Here is a 23,773-nt window from a genome sequence, read left to right on the forward strand (position 1 = left end):
AAGCTGTCTGCTGAGCAGGGGACACACCCTAAATTCTTCAAACCACGACAAATACGACAAGAGGCCGACTTCGCCATCATCCACTACGCTGGGAAGGTACTCTATCCATCCATCTCTCCCTTTTTCTCTATCATCCCTCCTTCCTTACACTGGAAAGGTTTATATCTTCCTCTCGTTCTGTCCTTCTATCCATCTTCATACACCAAGATGAAAAGGTGTTTCTAAATCCCCCCCCCCCTCTCTCTCTCTCTCTCTCTCTGTCTCTGTCTCTGTCTCTGTCTCTCTCTCTCCCTCTCTCTCACTCTCTCACTCACTCACTCACTCACTCTCTCTCTCTCACTCACTCACTCTCTCTCCCTCTCTCTCTCTCTCTCTCTGTCTGTCTCTGTCTCTCTCGCTCTCTGTCTCTCTCTCTCTCGTGCTCTCCTCTCTCGCTCTCTGTCTCTCTCTCTCTCTCGTGCTCTCCTCTCTCGCTCTCTGTCTCTCTCTCTCTCGCGCGCTCTCCTCTCTCGCTCTCTGTCTCTCTCTCTCTCGCTCTCTGTCTCTCTCTCTCTCGCTCTCTGTCTCTCTCTCGCTCTCTGTCTCTCTCTCTCTCGCTCTCTGTCTCTCTCTCGCTCTATCTCTCTCTCTCTCTCGCTCTCTCTCTCTCGCTCTCTCTGTCTCTCTCGCTCTCTCTCTCGCTCTCTGTCTCTCTCTCGCTCTCTCTGTCTCTCTCGCTCTCTATCTCGCTCTCTGTCTGTCTCTCTCTCTCTGATTCTCTCTCGCTCTCTCTGTCTCTCGCTCTCTCTCTCTCTGGCTCTCTCTCTGTCTCTCTCTCTCTCTTTCTCTCTCGCTCTCTCTGTCTCTCGCTCTCTCTCTCTTTCTGGCTCTCTCTCTGTCTCTCTCTCTCTCTGTCTCTCTCTCTCTGATTCTCTCTCACTCTCTCTGTCTCTCTCTCTCGCTCTCTCTCTCGCTCTCTCTGTCTCTCACTCTCTCTCTGTCTCTCTCTCTCTGATTCTCTCTCACTCTCTCTGTCTCTCTCTCTCGCTCTCTGTCTCTCTCTCGCTCTCTCTGTCTCTCTCTGTCTGTCTCTCAATTCAATTCAATTCAATTCAAGGGGCTTTATTGGCATGGGAAACATGTGTTAACATTGCCAAAGCAAGTGAGGTAGATATTATACAAAAGTGAAATAAACAATACAAATTAACAGTAAACATTACACATACAGAAGTTTCAAAACAATAAAGACATTACAAATGTTATATTATATATATACAGTGTTGTAACAATGTACAAATGGTTAAAGCACACAAGTTAAAATAAATAAGCATAAATATGGGTTGTATTTACAATGGTGTTTGTTCTTCATTATTTGCCATTTTCTTGTGGCAACAGGTCACAAATCTTGCTGCTGTGATGGCACACTGTGGAATTTCACCCAGTAGATATGGGAGTTTATCAAAATTGGATTTGTTTTCGAATTCTTTGTGGATCTGTGTGATCTGAGGGAAATATGTCTCTCTAATATGGTCATACATTGGGCAGGAGGTTAGGAAGTGCAGCTCAGTTTCCACCTCATTTTGTGGGCAGTGTGCACATAGCCTGTCTTCTCTTGAGAGCCATGTCTGCCTACGGCGGCCTTTCTCAATAGCAAGGCTATGTTCACTGAGTCTGTACATAGTCAAAGCTTTCCTTAAGTTTGGGTCAGTCACAGTGGTCAGGTATTCTGCCACTGTGTACTCTCTGTTTAGGGCCAAATAGCATTCTAGTTTGCTCTTTTTTTTTGTTAATTCTTTCCAATGTGTCAAGTAATTATCTTTTTGTTTTCTCATGATTTGGTTGGGTCTAATTGTGCTGTTGTCCTGGGGCTTTGTGGGGTGTGTTTGTGAACAGAGCCCTAGGACCAGCTTGCTTAGGGGACTCTTCTCCAGGTTCATCTCTCTGTGGGTGATGGCTTTGTTATGGAAGGTTTGGGAATCGCTTCCTTTTAGGTGGTTGTAGAATTTAACGTCTCTTTTCTGGATTTTGATAATTAGTGGATATCGGCCTAATTCTGCTCTGCATGCATTATTTGGTGTTCTACGTTGTACACGGAGGATATTTTTGCAGAATTCTGCATGCAGAGTCTCAATTTGGTGTTTGTCCCATTTTGTGAAATCTTGGTTGGTGAGCGGACCCCAGACCTCACAACCATAAAGGGCAATGGGCTCTATGACTGATTCAAGTATTTTTAGCCAGATCCTAATTGGTATGTTGAAATTTATGTTCCTTTTGATGGCATAGAAGGCCCTTCTTGCCTTGTCTCTCAGATCGGTCACAGCTTTCTGGAAGTTACCTGTGGTGCTGATGTTTAGGCCGAGGTATGTATAGTTTTTTGTGTGCTCTAGGGCAACGGTGTCTAGATGGAATTTGTGGTCCTGGTGACTGGACCTTTTTTGGAACACCATTATTTTGGTCTTACTGAGATTTACTGTCAGGGCCCAGGTCTGACAGAATCTGTGCAGAAGATCTAGGTCTTGCTGTAGTCCCTCCTTGGTTGGTGACAGAAGCACCAGATCATCAGCAAACAGTAGACATTTGACTTGGGATTCTAGTAGGGTGAGACCGGGTGCTGCAGACTGTTCTAGTGCCCGCGCCAATTCGTTGATATATATGTTGAAGAGGGTGGGGCTTAAGCTGCATCCCTGTCTCACCCCACGACCCTGTGTGAAGAAATGTGTGTGTTTTTTGCCAATTTTAAACGCACACTTGTTGTTTGTGTACATGGATTTTATTATGTCGTATGTTTTACCCCCCAACACCACTTTCCATCAATTTGTATAGCAGACCCTCATGCCAAATTGAGTCGAAGGCTTTTTTGAAATCAACAAAGCATGAGAAGACTTTGCCTTTGTTTTGGTTTGTTTGGTTGTCAATTAGGGTGTGTAGGGTGAATACATGGTCTGTTGTACGGTAATTTGGTAAAAAGCCAATTTGACATTTGCTCAGTACATTGTTTTCATTGAGGAAATGTACGAGTCTGCTGTTAATGATAATGCAGAGGATTTTCCCAAGGTTACGCATATTCCACGGTAGTTATTGGGGTCAAATTTGTCTCCACTTTTGTGGATTGGGGTGATCAGTCCTTGGTTCCAAATATTGGGGAAGATGCCAGAGCTAAGGACGATGTTAAAGAGTTTTAGTATAGCCAATTGGAATTTGTTGTCTGTATATTTGATCATTTCATTAAGGATACCATCAACACCACAGGCCTTTTTGGGTTGGAGGGTTTTTATTTTGTCCCATTCAAGGTAATTGGAGAATCCAGTGGGTTCTGGTAGTCTTTAATAGTTGATTCTAGGATTTGTATTTGATCATGTATATGTTTTTGCTCTTTATTCTTTGTTATAGAGCCAAAAAGATTGGAGAAGTGGTTTACCCATACATCTCCATTTTGGATAGATAATTCTTCGTGTTGTTGTTTGTTTAGTGTTTTCCAATTTTCCCAGAATTGGTTAGAGTCTATGGAGTCTTCAATTACATTGAGCTGATTTCTGACGTGCTGTTCCTTCTTTTTCCGTAGTGTATTTCTGTATTGTTTTAGTGATTCAACATAGTGAAGGCGTAGACTCAGGTTTTCCGGGTCTCTATGTTTTTGGTTGGACAGGTTTCTCAATTTATTTCTTAGACTTTTGCATTCTTTATCAAACCATTTTTCATTGTTGTTCATTTTCTTCGGTTTTCTATTTGAGATTTTTAGATTTGATAGGGAAGCTGAGAGGTCAAATATACTGTTAAGATTTTCTACTGCCAAGTTTACACCTTACATTTACATCTCTCTCTCTCTGATTCTCTCTCGCTCTCTCTGTCTCTCGCTCTCTCTCTCTCTCTGGGTCTCTCGCTGTCTCTCGCTCTCTCTCTCTCTCTCCCTCTCTCTCTCTCTCTCTCTCTCTCTCTCTCCCTCTCTCTCTCTCCCATCTGTCAGGTGGACTATAAGGCAGATGATTGGCTGGTGAAGAACATGGATCCTCTGAATGACAACATAGCGTCTCTCCTCCACCAGTCCTCTGATCACTTCATCTCTGAGCTCTGGAGAGAGGGTACGCCGCACACACAAAGTCAAAGTGTTAGTCAGAAATGGCACTGACCTAACTGTTTCTAATAGACAGGTGAAATCCACCTTTTTTCTCTATGAGGATTCCCCCATATCTGTTTGATTTACAACATAATAATGCTTCCCCAGAATGAACTAACAGCTTTACTTCTCTCTACTACTCTTCTATTTGCTCTCTTTCTGTATCTGCTCCTCTCACTGTCTTTTCATCCACCTATTCTCTCCCCTCTCGTTCCCTTCTCTGTCTATCTTCAACTCAAACTATTCTCTCCCCTCTCGTTCCCTTCTCTGTCTATCTTCAACTCAAACTATTCTCTCCCCTCTCCTTCCCTTCTCTGTTTATCTTCAACTCAAACTATTCTCTCCCCTCTCCTTCCCTTCTCTGTTTATCTTCAACTCAAACTATTCTCTCCCCTCTCGTTCCCTTCTCTGTTTATCTTCATCTCAAACTATTCTCTCCCCTCTCCTTCCCTTCTCTGTTTATCTTCAACTCAAACTATTCTCTCCCCTCTCCTTCCCTTCTCTGTTTATCTTCAACTCAAACTATTCTCTCCCTCCTCCCTTCTCCACTTTCCTGTCTTTCTTTCCTCTCTGTCCACCTTCTTCTCCCTCCTCTTTTTCCCCCACTTTGTCTTCCTCCTCTCCTACCTCAGATATTCAGACTCTTCCTCGAGTATATTTCTTTGACTCCTATGCCACACTGCAGACCAATGGCTCTGACAGTAGGTTTCTTCCTACGTCTGTTTGTCCCCCCCCCCCCCCCCTCTGCCTAGTGCCTGGTAGGCCCCTGGTGTGTTGTGTGTTGTGTGTGAGTGGTGTAGTTCGTAGTGTCATGTTTAGTACCATGTTGTTACTGTTGTACTCTGAATACGTTTCAACTCTGTCTGAGTATACATCTCTTTTCTATTTATCTCACTTTACATTTGTACTTAGTTGTTGTTGTTGTTGCTGTTGGTGACAGTGCTGTGATGGTCTGGTGCTCATGCGTTGCTTTTTGAAATCTTTTGCAACATTCTGAAGGAATTCACTTCATTTCTATAGAAGCTACAGCTACATAAACCACAAGGCACTGCTCTCACATCCTCACCAGGGCTACGTTCAGAATACTTCAACAGTTGCGAACAGTTTTGCTACACATGTTTTTGCAAAACAGCAAGTATGGTCAAGAAACATTGAACACAGAGAAACCTCCTGTAACATTTCAGATCCTGAAAAAGCCCTATATTAGTTTCTCCATATTCTCTGGCATCACAATGGCCCCAACCAGAGCCACAGATATACAGAGTTTGATAGACTGTCGTCCATGTTGGCACCAAGCCCCCCATAACACTCACATTCTGATTTGCATTCTAACTACAACGTTAACTAAAACCTCTGCCACCAACATGGCGCCCATTCCAAATCTCAAACCTAGTTGGCCAAACTCATGTCTGTAGCTCTGGTCCCTCCACCACCAACCCACCAATCGGAGCTGTTCTAACTGTGACGTCCTCTGTGTGAAGTGGAGAGGCCCGTAGGGCTGGACCCGGTGTCCAACGACACCAACAGTGGTCCGGTCAACTTCGGGGCGGGGCTGAAGACTAAGAAGGGGATGTTCAGGACCGTGGGACAGCTCTACAAGGAGTCCCTCACCAAGCTGATGGCAACACTACGCAACACCAACCCTAACTTCCTCCGCTGTATCATCCCCAACCACGAGAAGAAGGTGAGAGAGGAGAGGACAGGAGGAGGGGGAGAAGAGAGGGGAGGGTTAGGATGCTCACACAGCCAGGCTATTGATTTCCCTCTATCTCTCAAACAGACAGACTATATATTCAACCACAGGTCATAACCCTACTCTCTCTGTCTGTCTCTCTGTCTGTCTCTCTCTGTCTGTCTCTCTCTCTCTGTCTGTCTCTCTGTCTGTCTCTCTCTCTGTTTCTCTCTTTTGTCTGTCTCTCTGTCTGTCTCTCTCTGTCTCTCTCTCTGTCTCTCTCCCTCCCTCTCCCTCTCCCTCTCCCTCTCCCTCTCCCTCTCCCTCCCTCCCTCCCTCACACTTTCTCTCTCTCTCTCTCTCAAATTCAAATTCAAATTTCAAATTCAAATTCAAGCTGCTTTATTGGCATGAAAAACATTGTGTCAATATTGCCAAAGCAACAATGTATACAATATACATTGTAATAAAATTATAAACAATGACAAATAATAATATAGAATGGCAGTAAATAATAATACAAAATTAAATATAAAAATAGTAACAATAAAATGGTAACAGTCAATAATCGAATGTAATGTAATAAAAAAATGAAACTATAACTAACTTATAACTAAATAACGGTCATCTTCACCATTACATTGGTACTACAACTACTATCATCATTACCACCACTACCACCACCACCATCATTAAACTGCTATCATTACCATTACCACCCATACCACTACCACTTGGAATGATAAACAACAATAATAATAGTAATAACAATAACAGTAATAATAAGTAAGTTACTGCTTACTATGCAGATGTTATTATTCAGTGTCTCTCAGGCTATGGCAGGCAAATACATATTTGGCTGCAAGAGGAGCCATTGCTCCTTCGCCCATGAGTATTTTTAGTTTTTCCTCTGGGTTTAATAAGTTAAAATTTGGAATAAATGTAGACATTTCTGTGAATAATGAATCTCTTGGTGAGGAATATTTATCACAGTAAAGGAGAAAGTGCATCTCTGTTTCTACCTCCCCTGTCGTGCAGTGACCACATACACGCTCCTCTTTGTGTAGTCATGTCTTTTTATGTCTGCCGGTTTCTATTGCCAATCAGTGGTCACTCAGCCTGTACTTGGTAAGGATCTGTCTCTGCTTTGTATCTCTGACAGAGTAGAGATATTCAGCCAATTCATATTCTCTGTTTAGGGTCAGATAGCAATTTAGTCGGCTTTGGGATTTTGTTTGGTTTTTCCAATGTTGTATATATGAGTCCTTTGATTGGTTCATGATTTTGTTTATTGGAATTCTTTCTTTTGAAGCAGTGCTGGTGTCAGCTTGGTTGGTGAGGTCCAACACCAGCTGACAGAGGGCTCGTTTCTGGGCTCAGCTCTTGGGTTTGAAGTGCTTTAAATTGCAGACTCGAATTTGGACTTGAATTTAGATGTAGCCAAAATTGTAATGATCTTTTCTGTATTTTCATTATTACTGGAATTCTCTCTCTCTCTCTCTGTCTCTCTCTGTCTGTCAGTCTGGTAAGCTGACTCCCCATCTTGTTCTGGACCAGCTGAGGTGTAATGGAGTCTTAGAGGGGATCCGTATCTGCAGACAGGGCTTCCCCAACCGCATCCCCTTCCAGGAGTTCAGACAGAGGTAACATGGGGCAGGGGGGGTGGGTGGGTGGGTGGATGGGTGGGTGGGTGGGTGTGCAGTTGACGTTGTCATGTAGAGAACACAGTCCAAGTCTCTCTATCTCTTCCTGTAGGTATGAGATCCTGACTCCTAATGCTATCCCTCGTACCTTCATGGACGGGAAGCAGGCCTGTGAACTCATGGTGAGTCCCATTGAACAGCTTGGCTGTACTGTCGTTTACCAAAATAGGGCCCTATGTGTTGAAGCACATGCATATCTGGATGTGATTTCAACTCTGTATCCATCCTCTCTCTGTCTCCAGATCAGTGCGTTGGAGCTGGACCGTAACCTGTTCAGAGTTGGGCAGAGCAAAGTGTTCTTCAGGGCTGGAGTCTTAGGTCACCTGGAGGAGGAGAGAGACCTGAAGATCACTGACACCATCATACGCTTCCAGAGCGCTGCCCGAGGATTCCTCGCACGCAGGTGTGTTTTAGTGTGTGTCTTTGTCTCTCTGTCTCTCTCTCTGTGTTGACTCTCTGTGTTGACTCTCTGTGTTGACTCTCTCTGTGTTGAATCTCTCTGTCTTTCTCTCTGTGTTTTCTCTCTCTGTGTTGACTCTCTCTGTGTTTTCTCTCTCTGTGTTGACTCTGTCTGTCTCTCTCTGTGTTGACTCTCTCTGTCTCTCTCTTTGTTGACTCTCTCTGTCTCTCTCTGTGTTGACTCTCTGTATTGACTCTCTGTCTCTCTCTGTGTTGACTTGACTCTCTCTGTCTCTCTCTGTGTTGACTCTCTCTGTGTTGACTCTCTCTGTGTTGACTCTCTCTGACTCTCTCTGTGTTTTCTCTCTGTGTTGACTCTTTCTGTCTCTCTGTGTTGACTCTCTGTGTCTCTCTCTGTGTTGACTCTCAGTGTCTCTCTCTGTGTTGACTCTCTCTGTCTCTCTCTGTGTTGACTCTCTGTCTCTCTCTGTGTTGACTCTCTGTCTCTCTCTGTGTTGACTCTCTCTGTCTCTCTCGCTGTGTTGACTCTCTGTCTCTCTCTGTGTTTTCTCTCTCTGTGTTGACTCTCTCTGTGTTGACTCTCTCTGTGTTGAATCTCTCTGTGTTTTCTCTCTCTGTGTTGACTCTCTCTGTGTTTTCTCTCTCTGTGTTGACTCTCCCTGTCTCTCTCTGTGTTGACTCTCTGTCACTCTCTCTGTGTTTTCTCTCTCTGTGTTGACTCTCTCTGTGTTGACTCTCTCTGTGTTTTCTCTCTATGTGTTGACTCTCTCTGTCTCTCTCTGTGTCTCTCTCTGTGTTGACTCTCCCTGTCTCTCTCTGTGTTGACTCTCTGTCACTCTCTCTGTGTTTTCTCTCTCTGTGTTGACTCTCTGTCTCTCTCTGTGTTGACTCTCTCTGTCTCTCTCTGTGTTGACTCTCTCTGTGTTGACTCTCTCTGTGTTGACTCTCTCTGACTCTCTCTGTGTTTTCTCTCTGTGTTGACTCTTTCTGTCTCTCTGTGTTGACTCTCTGTGTCTCTCTCTGTGTTGACTCTCTGTGTCTCTCTCTGTGTTGACTCTCTCTGTCTCTCTCTGTGTTGACTCTCTCTGTCTCTCTCTGTGTTGACTCTCTGTCTCTCTCTGTGTTTTCTCTCTCTGTGTTGACTCTCTCTGGGTTTTCTCTCTCTGTGTTGACTCTCTCTGTGTTGACTCTCTCTGTGTTGACTCTCTCTGTGTTGACTCTCTCTGTGTTTTCTCTCTCTGTGTCGACTCTGTCTTTCTCTCTGTGTTGACTCTCTCTGTGTTGAATCTCTCTGTGTTTTCTCTCTCTGTGTTGACTCTCTCTGTGTTTTCTCTCTCTGTGTTGACTCTCTCTGTCTCTCTCTGTGTCGCTCTCTGTGTTGACTCTCTGTGTCTCTCTCTGTGTTGACTCTCCCTGTCTCTCTCTGTGTTGACTCTCTGTCACTCTCTCTGTGTTTTTTCTCTCCGTGTTGACTCTGTCTATCTCTCTTTGTGTTGACTCTCTGTCTCTATCTCTGTGTTGACTCTCTCTGTGTTTTCTGTCTCTGTGTTGACTCTCTCTGTGTTGACTCTCTCTGTGTTGACTCTCTGTGTCTCTCTCTGTGTTGACTCTCCCTGTCTCTCTCTGTGTTGACTCTCTGTCACTCTCTCTGTTTTCTCTTTCTGTGTTGACTCTCTCTGTCTCTCTCTGTGTTGACTCTCTCTGTCTCTCTCTGTGTTGACTCTCTCTGTGTTGACTCTCTCTGTGTTGACTCTCTGTGTCTCTCTCTGTGTTGACTCTCCCTGTCTCTCTCTGTGTTGACTCTCTGTCACTCTCTCTGTGTTTTCTCTCTCTGTGTTGACTCTCTCTGTCTCTCTCTGTGTTGACTCTCTCTGTCTCTCTCTGTGTTGACTCTCTCTGTGTTGACTCTCTCTGACTCTCTCTGTGTTTTCTCTCTGTGTTGACTCTTTCTGTCTCTCTGTGTTGACTCTCTGTGTCTCTCTCTGTGTTGACTCTCTGTGTCTCTCTCTGTGTTGACTCTCTCTGTCTCTCTCTGTGTTGACTCTCTCTGTCTCCCTCTTCGTTGACTCTCTGTCTCTCTCTGTGTTGACTCTCTATGTCTCTCTCGCTGTGTTGACTCTCTGTCTCTCTCTGTGTTGACTCTCTCTGTGTTGACTCTCTCTGTGTTGACTCTCTCTGTGTTGACTCTCTCTGTGTTGACTCTCTCTGTGTTTTCTCTCTCTGTGTCGACTCTGTCTTTCTCTCTGTGTTGACTCTCTCTGTGTTGAATCTCTCTGTGTTTTCTCTCTCTGTGTTGACTCTCTCTGTGTTTTCTCTCTCTGTGTTGACTCTCTCTGTCTCTCTCTGTGTCGCTCTCTGTGTTGACTCTCTGTGTCTCTCTCTGTGTTGACTCTCCCTGTCTCTCTCTGTGTTGACTCTCTGTCACTCTCTCTGTGTTTTCTCTCTCTGTGTTGACTCTCTCTGTCTCTCTCTGTGTTGACTCTCTCTGTCTCTCTCTGTGTTGACTCTCTCTGTGTTGACTCTCTCTGTGTTGACTCTCTCTGACTCTCTCTGTGTTTTCTCTCTGTGTTGACTCTTTCTGTCTCTCTGTGTTGACTCTCTCTGTCTCTCTCTGTGTTGACTCTGTGTCTCTCTCTGTGTTGACTCTCTCTGTCTCTCTCTGTGTTGACTCTCTCTGTCTCTCTCTGTGTTGACTCTCTGTCTCTCTCTGTGTTGACTCTCTATGTCTCTCTCGCTGTGTTGACTCTCTGTCTCTCTCTGTGTTTTCTCTCTCTGTGTTGACTCTCTCTGTGTTGACTCTCTCTGTGTTGACTCTCACTGTGTTGACTCTCTCTGTGTTGACTCTCTCTGTGTTTTCTCTCTCTGTGTCGACTCTGTCTTTCTCTCTGTGTTGACTCTCTCTGTGTTGAATCTCTCTGTGTTTTCTCTCTCTGTGTTGACTCTCTCTGTGTTTTCTCTCTCTGTGTTGACTCTCTCTGTCTCTCTCTGTGTCGCTCTCTGTGTTGACTCTCTGTGTCTCTCTCTGTGTTGACTCTCCCTGTCTCTCTCTGTGTTGACTCTCTGTCACTCTCTCTGTGTTTTCTCTCTCTGTGTTGACTCTGTCTATCTCTCTTTGTGTTGACTCTCTGTCTCTCTCTCTGTGTTGACTCTCTCTGTGTTTTCTCTCTCTGTGTTTTCTCTCTCTGTGTTGACTCTCTCTGGGTTGACTCTCTCTGTCTCTCTCTGTGTTGACTCTCTCTGTCTCTCTCTGTGTTGACTCTCTCTGTGTTGACTCTCTCTGTCTCTCTGTGTTGACTCTCTCTGTGTTTTCTCTCTCTGTTGACTCTCTCTGTCTCTCTCTCTGTGTTGACTCTTTCTGTGTTGACTCTCTCTATCTCTCTCTGTGTTGACTCTCTCTATCTCTCTCTGTGTTGACTCTCTCTGTCTCTCTCTGTGTTGACTCTCTCTGTCTCTCTCTGTGTTGACTCTCTCTGTCTCTCTCTGTGTTGACTCTCTCTGTCTCTCTCTTTGTTGACTCTCTCTGTCTCTCTCTGTGTTTACTCTCTCTGTATTGACTCTCTGTCTCTCTCTGTGTTGACTCTCTCTCTGTTTCTCTCTGTGTTGACTCTCTCTGTGTTGACTCTCTCTGTGTTGACTCTCTCTGACTCTCTCTGTGTTTTCTCTCTGTGTTGACTCTTTCTGTCTCTCTGTGTTGACTCTCTGTGTCTCTCTCTGTGTTGACTCTCTGTGTCTCTCTCTGTGTTGACTCTCTGTCTCTCTCTGTGTTTTCTCTCTCTGTGTTGACTCTCTCTGTGTTGACTCTCTCTGTGTTTACTCTCTCTGTGTTGACTCTCTCTGTGTTGACTCTCTCTGTGTTTTCTCTCTCTGTGTTGACTCTCTCTGACTCTCTCTGTGTTTTCTCTCTCTGTGTTTTCTCTCTCTGTGTTGACTCTCTCTGTGTTGACTCTCTCTGTCTTTTCTCTCTCTGTGTTGACTCTCTCTGTGTTGACTCTCTCTGTGTTGACTCTCTTTGTGTTGACTCTCTGTGTTGACTCTCTCTGTGTTGAGTCTCTCTGTGTTTTCTCTCTCTGTGTTGACTCTCTGTCCCTCTCTCTGTGTTTTCTCTCTCTGTGTTGACTCTCTGTCCCTCTCTCTGTGTTGACTCTCTCTGTAGGGCCTTCCTGAAGAAGCAGCAGCAGCTGAGTGCTATGAGAGTGATGCAGAGGAACTGTGCTGCCTACCTCAAACTCAGGAACTGGCAATGGTGGAGGCTGTTCACCAAGGTACCCACACACACATACCCACACATACACACACACACAAACACACACACACTCTAGCACAGGTATGTGACCTAACCCGTGACCTCTGACCCGTGCCCCCCAGGTGAAGCCTCTGCTGCAGGTGACTCGTCAGGACGAGGAGATCCAGGTGAGGGAGGCGGAGCTTAAGAATGCCAAAGACAACCTGACCAGAGTGGAACAGGACTACACTGATCTGGACAAGAAACACATACAGGTAACACACCTTTCCTTTCTCTGTCTATCTCTCTGTGTGTACAACAAATCTGATAATAAAGCACCAGCAGGTAGAGAGACCAGAACACTTACCTCCCTCCCCCTTTCTCCCCTCTCATCCTGGTTCCTAGCTGATGGAGGAGAAGGCGGTGCTGACAGACCAGCTGCAGGCGGAGGCGGAGCTGTTTGCTGAGGCGGAGGAGATGAGGGCCAGACTGGTCAGCAGGAAGCAGGAGTTGGAGGAAATCCTGGGGGAGCTGGAGGGACGATTGGAGGAGGAGGAGGAGAGGGGCGTTCAGATGACCAATGAGAAGAAGAAGATGCAGCAGCACGTGGCGGTACAGGACAGTGGGGGGTTGTGGGAGAGTGGAAGACAGAGAAGGGGACATGAAGCACATGATAACGAGGAAGAGAGCAGCATTGTTTTGGAACATTAGATGAGAGGCTCTGCTGAATAACTGTATCTCTCAGTCTCTCTAATGTTCTGTCACTCCTCCTCTCTCTTCATCTCTCTACCTCTCCTCCCCTCTCCCTCTCTCCCTCTCTCCTCCTCTCCTCCCCTCTCCCTCCTTCTCTCTTCCCCTCTCCCTCTCTCCTCCTTTCCTCCCATCTCCCTCCTTCTCTCCCCTCTCTCTCTCCTCCCCTCCCCTCTGCCTCCTCTCCTCCCCTCCCCTCTCCCTCTCTCCTCCTCAGGATCTGGAGGAGCAATTGGAGGAGGAGGAGTCGGCCAGACAGCGCCTCCAGTTAGAGAAGGTTACCCTGGAGACCAAGGTCAAGAGTCTGGAGACAGAGATGTTGAGCACTGGAGAACAGAGAGACCGCCTCAGCAAGGTAACCATAGTTACTGGTTACAGTATAAACCCTGGACCGCATTTAACTGAAACACTTACTTCATCCTGTACAGGACTGAAGGGCTTAATGGAAGCTGACTAACCCAGGGTTCACTCAGCTAGACAGGACTGAAGGGCTTTATAGAAGCTGACTAACCCAGGGTTCACTCAGCTGGACAGAACTGAAGGGCTTTATAGAAGCTGACTAACCCAGGGTTCACTCAGCTGGACAGGACTGAAGGGCTTTATAGAAGCTGACTAACCCAGGGTTCACTCAGCTGGACAGAACTGAAGGGCTTTATAGAAGCTGACTAACCCAGGGTTCACTCAGCTGGACAGAACTGAAGGGCTTTCTTTATAGAAGCTGACTAACCCAGGGTTCACTCAGCTGGACAGGACTGAAGGGCTTTATAGAAGCTGACTAACCCAGGGTTCACTCAGCTGGACAGGACTGAAGGGCTTTATAGAAGCTGACTAACCCAGGGTTCACTCAGCTGGACAGAACTGAAGGGCTTTATAGAAGCTGACTAACCCAGGGTTCACTCAGCTGGACAGAACTGAAGGGCTTTATAGAAGCTGACTAACCCAGGGTTCACTCAGCTGGACAGAACTGAAGGGCTTTATAGAAGCTGACCTACCCAGGGTTCACTCAGCTGGACAGAACTGAAGGGCTTTATAGAAGCTGACTAACCCAGGGTTCACTCAGCTGGACAGAACTGAAGGGCTTTATAGAAGCTGACTAACCTAGGGTTCACTCAGCTGGACAGAACTGAAGGGCTTTATAGAAGCTGACTAACCCAGGGTTCACTCAGCTGGACAGAACTGAAGGGCTTTATAGAAGCTGACCAACCCAGGGTTCACACAGCTGGACAGGACGGAAGGCTTTATAGAAGCTGACTAACCCAGGGTTCACTCAGCTGGACAGGACTGAAGGGCTTTATAGAAGCTGACTAACCCAGGGTTCACTCAGCTGGACAGAACTGAAGGGCTTTATAGAAGCTGACTAACCCAGGGTTCACTCAGCTGGACAGGACTGAAGGGCTTTATAGAAGCTGACTAACCCAGGGTTCACTCAGCTGGACAGGACTGAAGGGCTTTATAGAAGCTGACTAACCCAGGGTTCACTCAGCTGGACAGGACTGAAGGGCTTTATAGAAGCTGACCTACCCAGGGTTCACTCAGCTGGACAGGACTGAAGGGCTTTATAGAAGCTGACTAACCCAGGGTTCACTCAGCTGGACAGAACTGAAGGGCTTTATAGAAGCTGACCTACCCAGGATTCACTCAGCTGGACAGAACTGAAGGGCTTTATAGAAGCTGACTAACCCAGGGTTCACTCAGCTGGAGAGGACGGAAGGGCTTTATAGAAGCTGACCTACCCAGGGTTCACTCAGCTGGACAGAACTGAAGGGCTTTATAGAAGCTGACCTACCCAGGCTTCACTCAGCTGGACAGGACTGAAGGGCTTTATAGAAGCTGACTAACCCAGGGTTCACTCAGCTGGACAGAACTGAAGGGCTTTATAGAAGCTGACCTACCCAGGGTTCACTCAGCTGGACAGAACTGAAGGGCTTTATAGAAGCTGACCTACCCAGGGTTCACTCAGCTGGACAGAACTGAAGGGCTTTATAGAAGATGACCTACCCAGGGTTCACTCAGCTGGACAGGACTGAAGGGCTTTATAGAAGCTGACCTACCCAGGGTTCACTCAGCTGGACAGGACTGAAGGGCTTTATAGAAGCTGACTAACCCAGGGTTCACTCAGCTGGACAGGACTGAAGGGCTTTATAGAAGCTGCCTAACCCAGGGTTCACTCAGCTGGACAGAACTGAAGGGCTTTATAGAAGTTGACTAATCCAGGGTTTAGTCAGCTGGACAGAACTGAAGGGCTTTATAGAAGCTGACTAACCCAGGGTTCACTCAGCTGGACAGGACTGAAGGGCTTTATAGAGGCTGACTAACCCAGGGTTCACTCAGCTGGACAGGACTGAAGGGCATTATAGAAGCTGACCTACCCAGGGTTCACTGAGCTGGACAGGACTGAAGTGGTTTTATAGAAGCTGACTAACCCAGGGTTCACTCAGCTGGACAGGACTGAAGGGCTTTATAGAAGCTGACTAACCCAGGGTTCACTCAGCTGGACAGAACTGAAGGGCTTTATAGAAGCTGACTAACCCAGGGTTCACTCAGCTGGACAGAACTGAAGGGCTTTATAGAAGTTTACAGGGTTCACTCAGCTGGACAGAACTGAAGGGCTTTATAGAAGCTGACTAACCCAGGGTTCACTCAGCTGGACAGGACTGAAAGGCTTTATAGAAGCTGACTAACCCAGGGTTCACTCAGCTGGACAGAACTGAAGGGCTTTATAGAAGCTGACTAACCCAGGGTTCACTCAGCTGGACAGAACTGAAGGGCTTTATAGAAGTTTACAGGGTTCACTCAGCTGGACAGAACTGAAGGGCTTTATAGAAGCTGACTAACCCAGGGTTCACTCAGCTGGACAGGACTGAAGGGCTTTATAGAAGCTGACCTACCCAGGGTTCACTCAGCTGGACAAAACTGAAGGGCTTTATAGAAGCTGACTAACCCAGGGTTCACTCAGCTGGACAGGACTGAAGTGGCTTTATAGAAGCTGACTAACCCAGAGTTCACTCAGCTGGACAGAACTGAATGGCTTTATAGAAGCTGACTAACCCAGGGTTCACTCAGCTGGACAGGACTAAAGGGCTTTATAGAAGCTGACTAACCCAGGGTTCACTCAGCTGGACAGGACTGAAGGGCTTTATAGAAGCTGACTAACCCAGGGTTCACTCAGCTGGACAGGACTGAAGGGCTTTATAGAAGCTGACTAACCCAGGGTTCACTCAGCTGGACAGGACTGAAGGGCTTTATAGAAGCTGACTAACCCAGGGTTCACTCAGCTGGACAGGACTGAAGGGCTTTATAGAAGCTGACCTACCCAGGGTTCACTCAGCTGGACAGAACTGAAGGGCTTTATAGAAGCTGACTAACCCAGGGTTCACTCAGCTGGACCGGACTGAAGGGCTTTATAGAAGCTGACTAACCCAGGGTTCACTCAGCTGGACAGAACTGAATGGCTTTATAGAAGCTGACTAACCCAGGGTTCACTCAGCTGGACAGGACTGAAGGGCTTTATAGAAGCTGACTAACCCAGGGTTCACTCAGCTGGACAGAACTGAAGGGCTTTATAGAAGCTGACCTACCCAGGGTTCACTCAGCTGGACAGGACTGAAGGGCTTTATAGAAGCTGACTAACGCAGGGTTCACTCAGCTGGACAGGACTGAAGGGCTTTATAGAAGCTGACTAACCCAGGGTTCACTCAGCTGGACAGAACTGAAGGGCTTTATAGAAGCTGACTAACCCAGGGTTCACTCAGATGGACAGGACTGAAGGGCTTTATAGAAGCTGACTAACCCAGGGTTCACTCAGCTGGACAGAACTGAAGGGCTTTATAGAAGCTGACTAACCCAGGGTTCCCTCAGCTGGACAGGACTGAAGGGCTTTATAGAAGCTGACTAACCCAGGGTTCACTCAGCTGGACAGAACTGAAGGGCTTTATAGAAGCTGCCTAACCCAGGGTTCACTCAGCTGGACAGAACTGAAGGGCTTTATAGAAGTTTACAGGGTTCACTCAGCTGGAACTTCATTTATCCATGTTGTCTCTGTCTCTCAGGAGAAGAAGCAGCTGGAGGAGAGGTTGAATGAGGTGACAGAATCGCTGACTGAGGAAGAGGAGAAGACCAAGAGTCTCAACAAACTGAAAAACAAACAGGAAGCAGTCATTGCTGATCTGGAAGGTAAAGCTTGTTCCTAACTGGTGGCACTTGTTATGCATACTTAACGTTATGACATACATTTGATGAACTTGCTGCACACTCAACACTGTTTCAGAAACTTGTCCTAGTATGAATTATTTTCTATTTTCTTTCTCTTCTTCCCCCTCCCTCCTGTAGATCGGTTGAAGCGTGAGGAGCAGGGCCGTCTGGAGCAGGAGAAGTGGAGGAGGAGGATGGAGGGAGAGGCTGTGGAAGCCCAGGAGCAGCTCTCTGACCTGGGACTACTGTCCGCTGAACTCAGGGGCACCCTGGCTCAGAGAGAGAAGGATATCACAACCCTACAGGGGAGGTGAGAGGAAATATATACTGTATATTCACACACCTTGAGAAGAGTGGAAATATCACCCCCCTCATTTGCATCGTGTTACAAAACTGCTTTCTCTCTCGATAATGGTAATCGAAACGGTTCCAGCACAGTGCCTTGCAGAACACCATATTTGACTTCTCTCTCTTTTTCTCCCAGGTTGGAGGAGGAGGGTGCACGAAGGACTGAGGCTCAGAGGGCTTTGAGAGAGGCCATGTCTCAGGTGTCAGAGCTGAAGGAGGAAGTGGAGAATGAACGAGGGATGAGAGAGAGGGCAGAGAAACAGAGGAGAGACCTGGGGGAGGAGCTGGAGGCCTTGAGGACAGAGCTGGAAGACACACTGGACACCACGGCGGCCCAGCAGGAACTCAGGTCTCGTAGAGAGGCAGAGTTGGGGGAGCTCCAGAGGTGTGTTGAGGGGGAGACGAGACGTCACGAGGCCCAGCTCTCAGAGCTCAGAGTCAAGCACTGCTCTGCCATAGACAACCTGCAGGAACAACTGGACAACAGCAAGCGGGTGAGTCACACACAGAATGTAGCCTATGCAGTGACTCTCTGTGCATATTGTGTATTGCATATTGCATATTGCGTGTGTTATTCCCTCAGTACAGTGTCGGTAGTGACTCCTGTATGCTATTCTTTCTCTGTAGACTGGTCACTGAGACGTCTGTAATGTAGTGTTCCTATGCGTATGGTATGTATGTAGTAATTCCTGATGTTATATGGTCTCCCCAGGCCCGTCAGTCCCTAGAGAAGGCCAAGACTCTATTAGAGGACGAGAGGGTGAGCTTGGCCTCAGAGCTGAAGTCCCTGCAGGGGGGCCGCATGGAGAGTGAGAGGGGTCGCAAGAGGGCCGAGGGCCAACTCCAGGAGCTGACCGCACGCCTCACACAGGCCGACAGAGAGAGGGAGGAGAGAGAGGAGCGACTGCACAAGCTACAGTCTGAGATGGAGACCCTCTCTAGTTCTCTCTCCTCCTCTGACTCCAAATCCCTCCGTCTCAACAAGGAGGTCAGCAGCCTGGAGAGCCAGCTCCACGACGCTCAGGTACACACACGCACGCACGCACGCACGCACGCACGCACGCACGCACGCACGCACGCACACACACACACACACACACACACACACACACACACACACACACACACACACACACACACTGCCAACTCCTTCATCCTCTGTTTTTAACCACTTCCATGTTGATATCAAATCAAATGTTATTTGTCACATGCGCCAAATACAACAGGTGTCGACCTTACTGTGAAATGCTGAATAGAACAGGTGTCGACCTTACTGTGAAATGCTTACAAGCACTTAACCAACAATGCAGTTTTAAGAAAAATATTTAGTAAATAAATTAAAGTAAAACATAAAAGAACAACAATAAAATAACAATAATGTGGCTATATACAGGGGGTACCGGTACAGAGTCAATGTGCAGGGGTATAGGTTAGTCGAGGTAATATGTACATGCAGGTAGAGGTAAAGTGACTATGCATAGATAATAATGAGAGAGTAGCAGCAGCGTAAAAAGGGGGGGGGGGGGGGTCAATGCAAATAGTCCAGGTAGCCATTTGATTAGCTGTTCAGCAGTCTTATGGCTTGGGGGTAGAAGCTGTTAAGAAGCTTTTTGGTCCCAGACTTGGCGCTCCGGTACCGCTTGCCGTACGGTAGCAGAGAGAACAGTTTATGACTAAGGTTGTTGGAGTCTTTGACAATTTTTAGGGCCTTCCTAGAGGTCCTGGATGGCAGGAAGCTTGGCCCCAGTAATGTACTGGGCCGTACGCACTACCCTCTGTAGCGCCTTGTGGTTGGAGGCCTAGCAGTTGCCATACCAGGCGGTGATGCAACCAGTCAGGATGCTCTCGATGGTGCTGCTGTGGAACTTTTTGAGGATCTGAGGACCCATTCCAAATCTTTTCAGTCTCCTGAGGGGGCACTTGTTATAGGAACACAAAGAAAGTACAAATAAAGTAAAATAAAAGAACAAAAATGATCTGGCATTTACAGTGCACTTCATACCTTCATCATCATATTAGTTACATTAGCATCTTTGAATTAGACCTTTTCCAAGTATGAAACCCATTTCTCCCAGTATTCCTGACCTCTCTCCTGTTGAGTTCTTAAAGCAAAGGTCCAATGCTCCATGTGGTGTATTTCTTCTACAATGTCTATCCATTGTGTCACTGTGGGAGGGTCTTTTTGTAGCCATTTCCTAGTGATAGCCTTTTTACTGGCTGCCAGTAGGACCTTCAAGAGGTACTTTTCTCTATTGTGTAAGTTATCTGGTATTTCACCCAAGTACAAAGAAATTAATGTTTGTTCTATGTCAAATCCCATTATTTTTCCAATGTTAGATCTTATTTCTCCCCAGTAAGTTTCGATTGCGGGGCAGGACCAAAAGATATGAGAGTGGTCCGCCCTCAATAAACCGCATTCTCTCCAACAAGGGTGTGGTGAGCCAGTCTGTTTTGATTTCAGTTTAGGTGTTATGAAGAAACGTATAACATTCTTCCAACAGAATTCTCTCCATGACCTTGAGTTGGTGGAGCTTTGTTGAGTCTCTAATATGTTCAACCATGTTTCATCAGTTATTTCAATGTTAAGTTCCTCCTCCCATTTCTTTTTAATATAGTTTGTAGAATGTTTCTTTGAGGATTGAATACCCAAGTAGAGATTTGAAATCGTTTTTTTGTTACTCCCCAAGTTGTATGCGTTAGTGAATACTTGGATTAATTTTGGAGGTGCTCGAGGGCCAGTCACTTTTATCTCCCTTAAGAAATAGTGTCGGACTTGTAGGTATCTGTAAAAATCTTGTTTATCCAAGCCATGTTTTTTACTTAAGTCCTGGAAGTTATCTAGGTTCCCATTCCTTATAATTGTACTGAATGATGTGATGCCTTTCTGCGTCCATTGTTTAAATCTGCTGTCCTGAGTTGCAGGGATGAAGCTGGGGTCGTATGCGGGCCAACTCAGCAGTTTGATCTCTCTGTCTAAATGATTTTGCTTAACTACCCTAAACATGTCTTCAGAGAGAAATTAATCCACTGATTTTGTCTTTTGTATATTTCTTTTACCATGTCCTTATTTCCCAAAACTGACTGTATGGGTATCCCTGTCAAAGTAGTCTCGATGTCTTTCCATTTGGATTCGTATTCTGAATTGCACCAACAAACCAGAGGTCTCAATTGGGCTGACACATAATAATCTTTTAGGTTTGGTAAGGCCATACCCCCACAGTTTTTTGGTAATTGTAATGTTGTATATCTAGTTCTTGGTCTCTTACTGTTCCAGATAAACCTTGATATCCGCTTATCCCATTCCTTAAACTGTTTAGGTGGGATTTCTATGGGCAGTGATTGGAACAAATACAATAACCTCGGCAGGATGTTCATTTTGATTGTTTCAATTCTACTACTAAGATCTAAGGGAAGTGAGTTCCACCTGTCTAGGTCATCATATATTTTCTTGTTGATGTGATCGTAATTCATGCAATAAAGTTTGGGTGTATCTTTTGGTAGGTGTACTCCAAGATATTTAATGGATGAAGAGGTCCAGGTGAAGTTATACCTACTCTTCAGCTCTTCCTGTGGGGTATAACTATATACTAGGGCTTGGGTCTTGTGTACGTTAATCACATACCCTGAATATGTTCCAAATGTTTGTAGAACATCCATCAATCTATGTACACTTGAGCCTGGGTCTTTAAGGAATAACAGAACGTCATCAGCATACATGCATATCTTATGTTCACTGTCTCTTATTGTTATTCCCTCTAAGGTTGGGTCCTGTCTTATTGCCTGTGCTAATGGTTCGAGGTACAAGGAGAAGAGCGTGGGTGAAAGATTACAGCCTTGTCTTGCCCCTCGCTCTAATTTTATCGTTCGTGTCAAATGTCCATTTATCTTTATTCTAGCAGTCGGGACATGAATACAGTGTTTTGATGCACTGTATCACTTCTTTGTTGAAACCAAATCTTTCCATAACTTGGAATAGGTAATCCCATCCCACTGAATCAAATGCTTTTTCTGCATCTAGACTGATTAATATTGCACTTGTCTTATTCTGAGTAATGTGGTCCATGACATGTAGTGTTCTCCTTATATTGTCCTGTGTCTGCCTATTTTGTATGAAACCAGTTTGATCTCCGTCAATCAATTCTGGGATTATGTTCTCCATTCTTTTGGCTATTATTGATGCATATAGTTTATAATCTGTGTTAAGAATTGCGATAGGTCTATATGAACTGCATTCTTTCTTATCTTTACCCTCTTTTGGGATTACAGATATGATGGCCTCTCTCCATGATGGTGGGAGACCACCCTCCCTCAGAGTCCAGTTAAAGCAGGCCTTAAGTAGAGGTGTTAGTTGTTCTCTGAAGGTCTTGAACCATTCTGAAGGGAAGCCATCAGTGCCTGGAGACTTGTTGACTTTTTGTTGAGATATTGCTTTATTAATTTCTTTGGTGGATATTTCTAAAGTTAGTCTATCATTTTGCTCTGTCCCAATTGAGGGGAGATCAAGTGAGTTCAAAAAGTGCTCTATTGTCTGTGCATCTGCCTTCTCTGGTTGCTTGTACAGATTTGTGTAATATGATTCAAATGCATTCTGTATTTCATCTAATTTGCATGTGATCTTTTTTGTTGTGGGGTCTTTTATTTAAAAAATGGTATTCTGTGCTTGTTGTTTCCTGAGTCTCCATGCTAGTAATTTGGTTGCCTTTGAGCCTGCTTCATAATATCGTTGTTTCAGGAACCTAAGCTTTTTCTCTACTTCTTCTCTATAAATCTGGTCAATTTCCTGTTTTACCTTTTGAATCTCTCGTAATATAAGAGGGTCTTTGTATTGACTATGAGATCGTTCTAAGTTTCTTAGGGTTTCCTGTAATTTCAGCAGTTTCTGTGCTTTAATCTTTTTCTTGAGAGACGATGTGGCTATGATCTTTCCTCTAATAACCGCCTTAGCTCCGTCCCACAATATAGCAGGAGATACTTCCCCGTTATCATTATTTATATTCTCCAGATAGATGTTCAATTCTGTCTTTATTGATTCATTGAATGCTGGATCATTCAGCATGCTTGTATTAAGTCTCCATGTAGTATTTCTTGGTTTGCTATCAAGGTGTAGAGTGAGGTAAACTCCATTATGACCTGATAAGTCGCTCTGCCCGATCCTACAATCCTTAAGCCTGTGTCTATCTGCACTGTACATAAAAAAGTAGTCTAACCTGGAGTATTCAGTGTGGCGGGCTGAGTAAAAGGTATATTCCTTATCGGTCTTGTGGGTGTCACGCCATACATCGAGCAGTCCTAGATCCTGCAGTATCCTATTGATCTTTTTGGCAACTAGGCTCATTTTCCTATTTTGATTTGTGCTGTCCAATTTTGAGTTTAGAATTGTGTTAAAATCCCCTCCACAGATAAGAGTGCCAGTGGTTTCTGTGGCAATTAAATCAAACACCTTCCTATAGAAGACCATGTCACTCCCTGGGGGTGCGTATACATTAAATTATGTAACTTCCTTGTTATCCAGTTTACATTTAACAAGTATAAATCTACCCTCCGTGTCTTTTATTTCTGACATAAACTCAAAATTAACTGAATTTGGGATCAAGATTGCAACTCCCCTTCTACCCATTTTGTAAGAAGAAAAAAAAGTGTTCCTATATCCCATTTTCTTGAGTTTCTCGTGTTCAGGTGTGGATAAGTGAGTTTCCTGCCAGAATAGTATGTCAACTCTCTCCCGTTTCATCTTTGCTATTACCTTACTTCTCTTGATGGCACTCCCCAGTCCATTTACATTGAGACTTTTGACCTTAAATTCCCGATGATGCATCGATATAAAAAAAAAAACTGTGCACCATATCTGCCTGCTTATCATGAACCTAAAAATGAACGAAAATTCAAGAACGATAATAAAGTAAACCAAAGTGGGAAAGTACTTTGGTATTTGGACTCCCATGTCAGAGGACTGTCTCTTGCCTCTGGGGTTTGAGGGGATGAGCCTGTCCGCAGGATGGGCCCCTCGCTCAGATATGAAAATGCGTGACGTAGTCACAAACAAGACCTGGTGGACGCGAAAATAATAAGGGCGCCTATTCCGTCGCTTATACGCATCGGTTAATTACAAGTGAAAACTATATCGGTCATGCGTGCATATCATGAGTCCTCCCCTTGATATGCGCTTCTGTCGCCCCGTTGTCAATGTGTCATTAATCCTTAGCTAATATATATGTTATTAACGTGACGCTACCTAATGTGTTCATAAAGAACACATGCTTTTGGCTACTCACCCTTGTTCAGCATTGGGGCAAAATAGGGGAGATATTTTATCTATTGCAATGTCAACCGTAACAACCCAAAGTCTTAACAGCTGCGATAACTATTAATTCTGT

The 23,773-nt window shown here is 45.4% G+C and overlaps 1 protein-coding gene across 6 annotated transcripts in view; it reads left to right on the forward strand.

Annotated features, from left to right (window-relative positions):
• LOC129837067 (myosin-10-like) overlaps window positions 1-23,773 on the forward strand; it is a 72,184-nt gene that overhangs the window by 29,866 nt on the left and 18,545 nt on the right. For 5 of the 6 annotated variants that reach the window (XR_008756686.1, XM_055902968.1, XM_055902971.1 and 2 more), the window contains exons 15-29: window positions 1-96; window positions 3,944-4,058; window positions 4,726-4,794; window positions 5,575-5,777; window positions 7,287-7,408; window positions 7,521-7,590; window positions 7,711-7,871; window positions 12,042-12,150; window positions 12,254-12,385; window positions 12,516-12,722; window positions 13,078-13,215; window positions 16,910-17,033; window positions 17,190-17,361; window positions 17,536-17,893; window positions 18,112-18,423. The exon at window positions 1-96 is cut by the window's left edge and continues 78 nt beyond it. Coding sequence is in view for 5 of the 6 variants with exons in the window: in XM_055902968.1 (XP_055758943.1) it covers window positions 1-96; window positions 3,944-4,058; window positions 4,726-4,794; window positions 5,575-5,777; window positions 7,287-7,408; window positions 7,521-7,590; window positions 7,711-7,871; window positions 12,042-12,150; window positions 12,254-12,385; window positions 12,516-12,722; window positions 13,078-13,215; window positions 16,910-17,033; window positions 17,190-17,361; window positions 17,536-17,893; window positions 18,112-18,423 (2,388 nt within the window). In the remaining variant the exon portion in view is untranslated. The remainder of the gene's footprint in view (window positions 97-3,943; window positions 4,059-4,725; window positions 4,795-5,574; window positions 5,778-7,286; window positions 7,409-7,520; window positions 7,591-7,710; window positions 7,872-12,041; window positions 12,151-12,253; window positions 12,386-12,515; window positions 12,723-13,077; window positions 13,216-16,909; window positions 17,034-17,189; window positions 17,362-17,535; window positions 17,894-18,111; window positions 18,424-23,773) is intronic. The other variant, XM_055902972.1, reaches the window with a different exon arrangement.

The sequence above is a fragment of the Salvelinus fontinalis genome, chromosome 38 (genome assembly GCF_029448725.1).
Source record: "Salvelinus fontinalis isolate EN_2023a chromosome 38, ASM2944872v1, whole genome shotgun sequence".
Lineage (NCBI taxonomy): Eukaryota > Metazoa > Chordata > Actinopteri > Salmoniformes > Salmonidae > Salvelinus > Salvelinus fontinalis.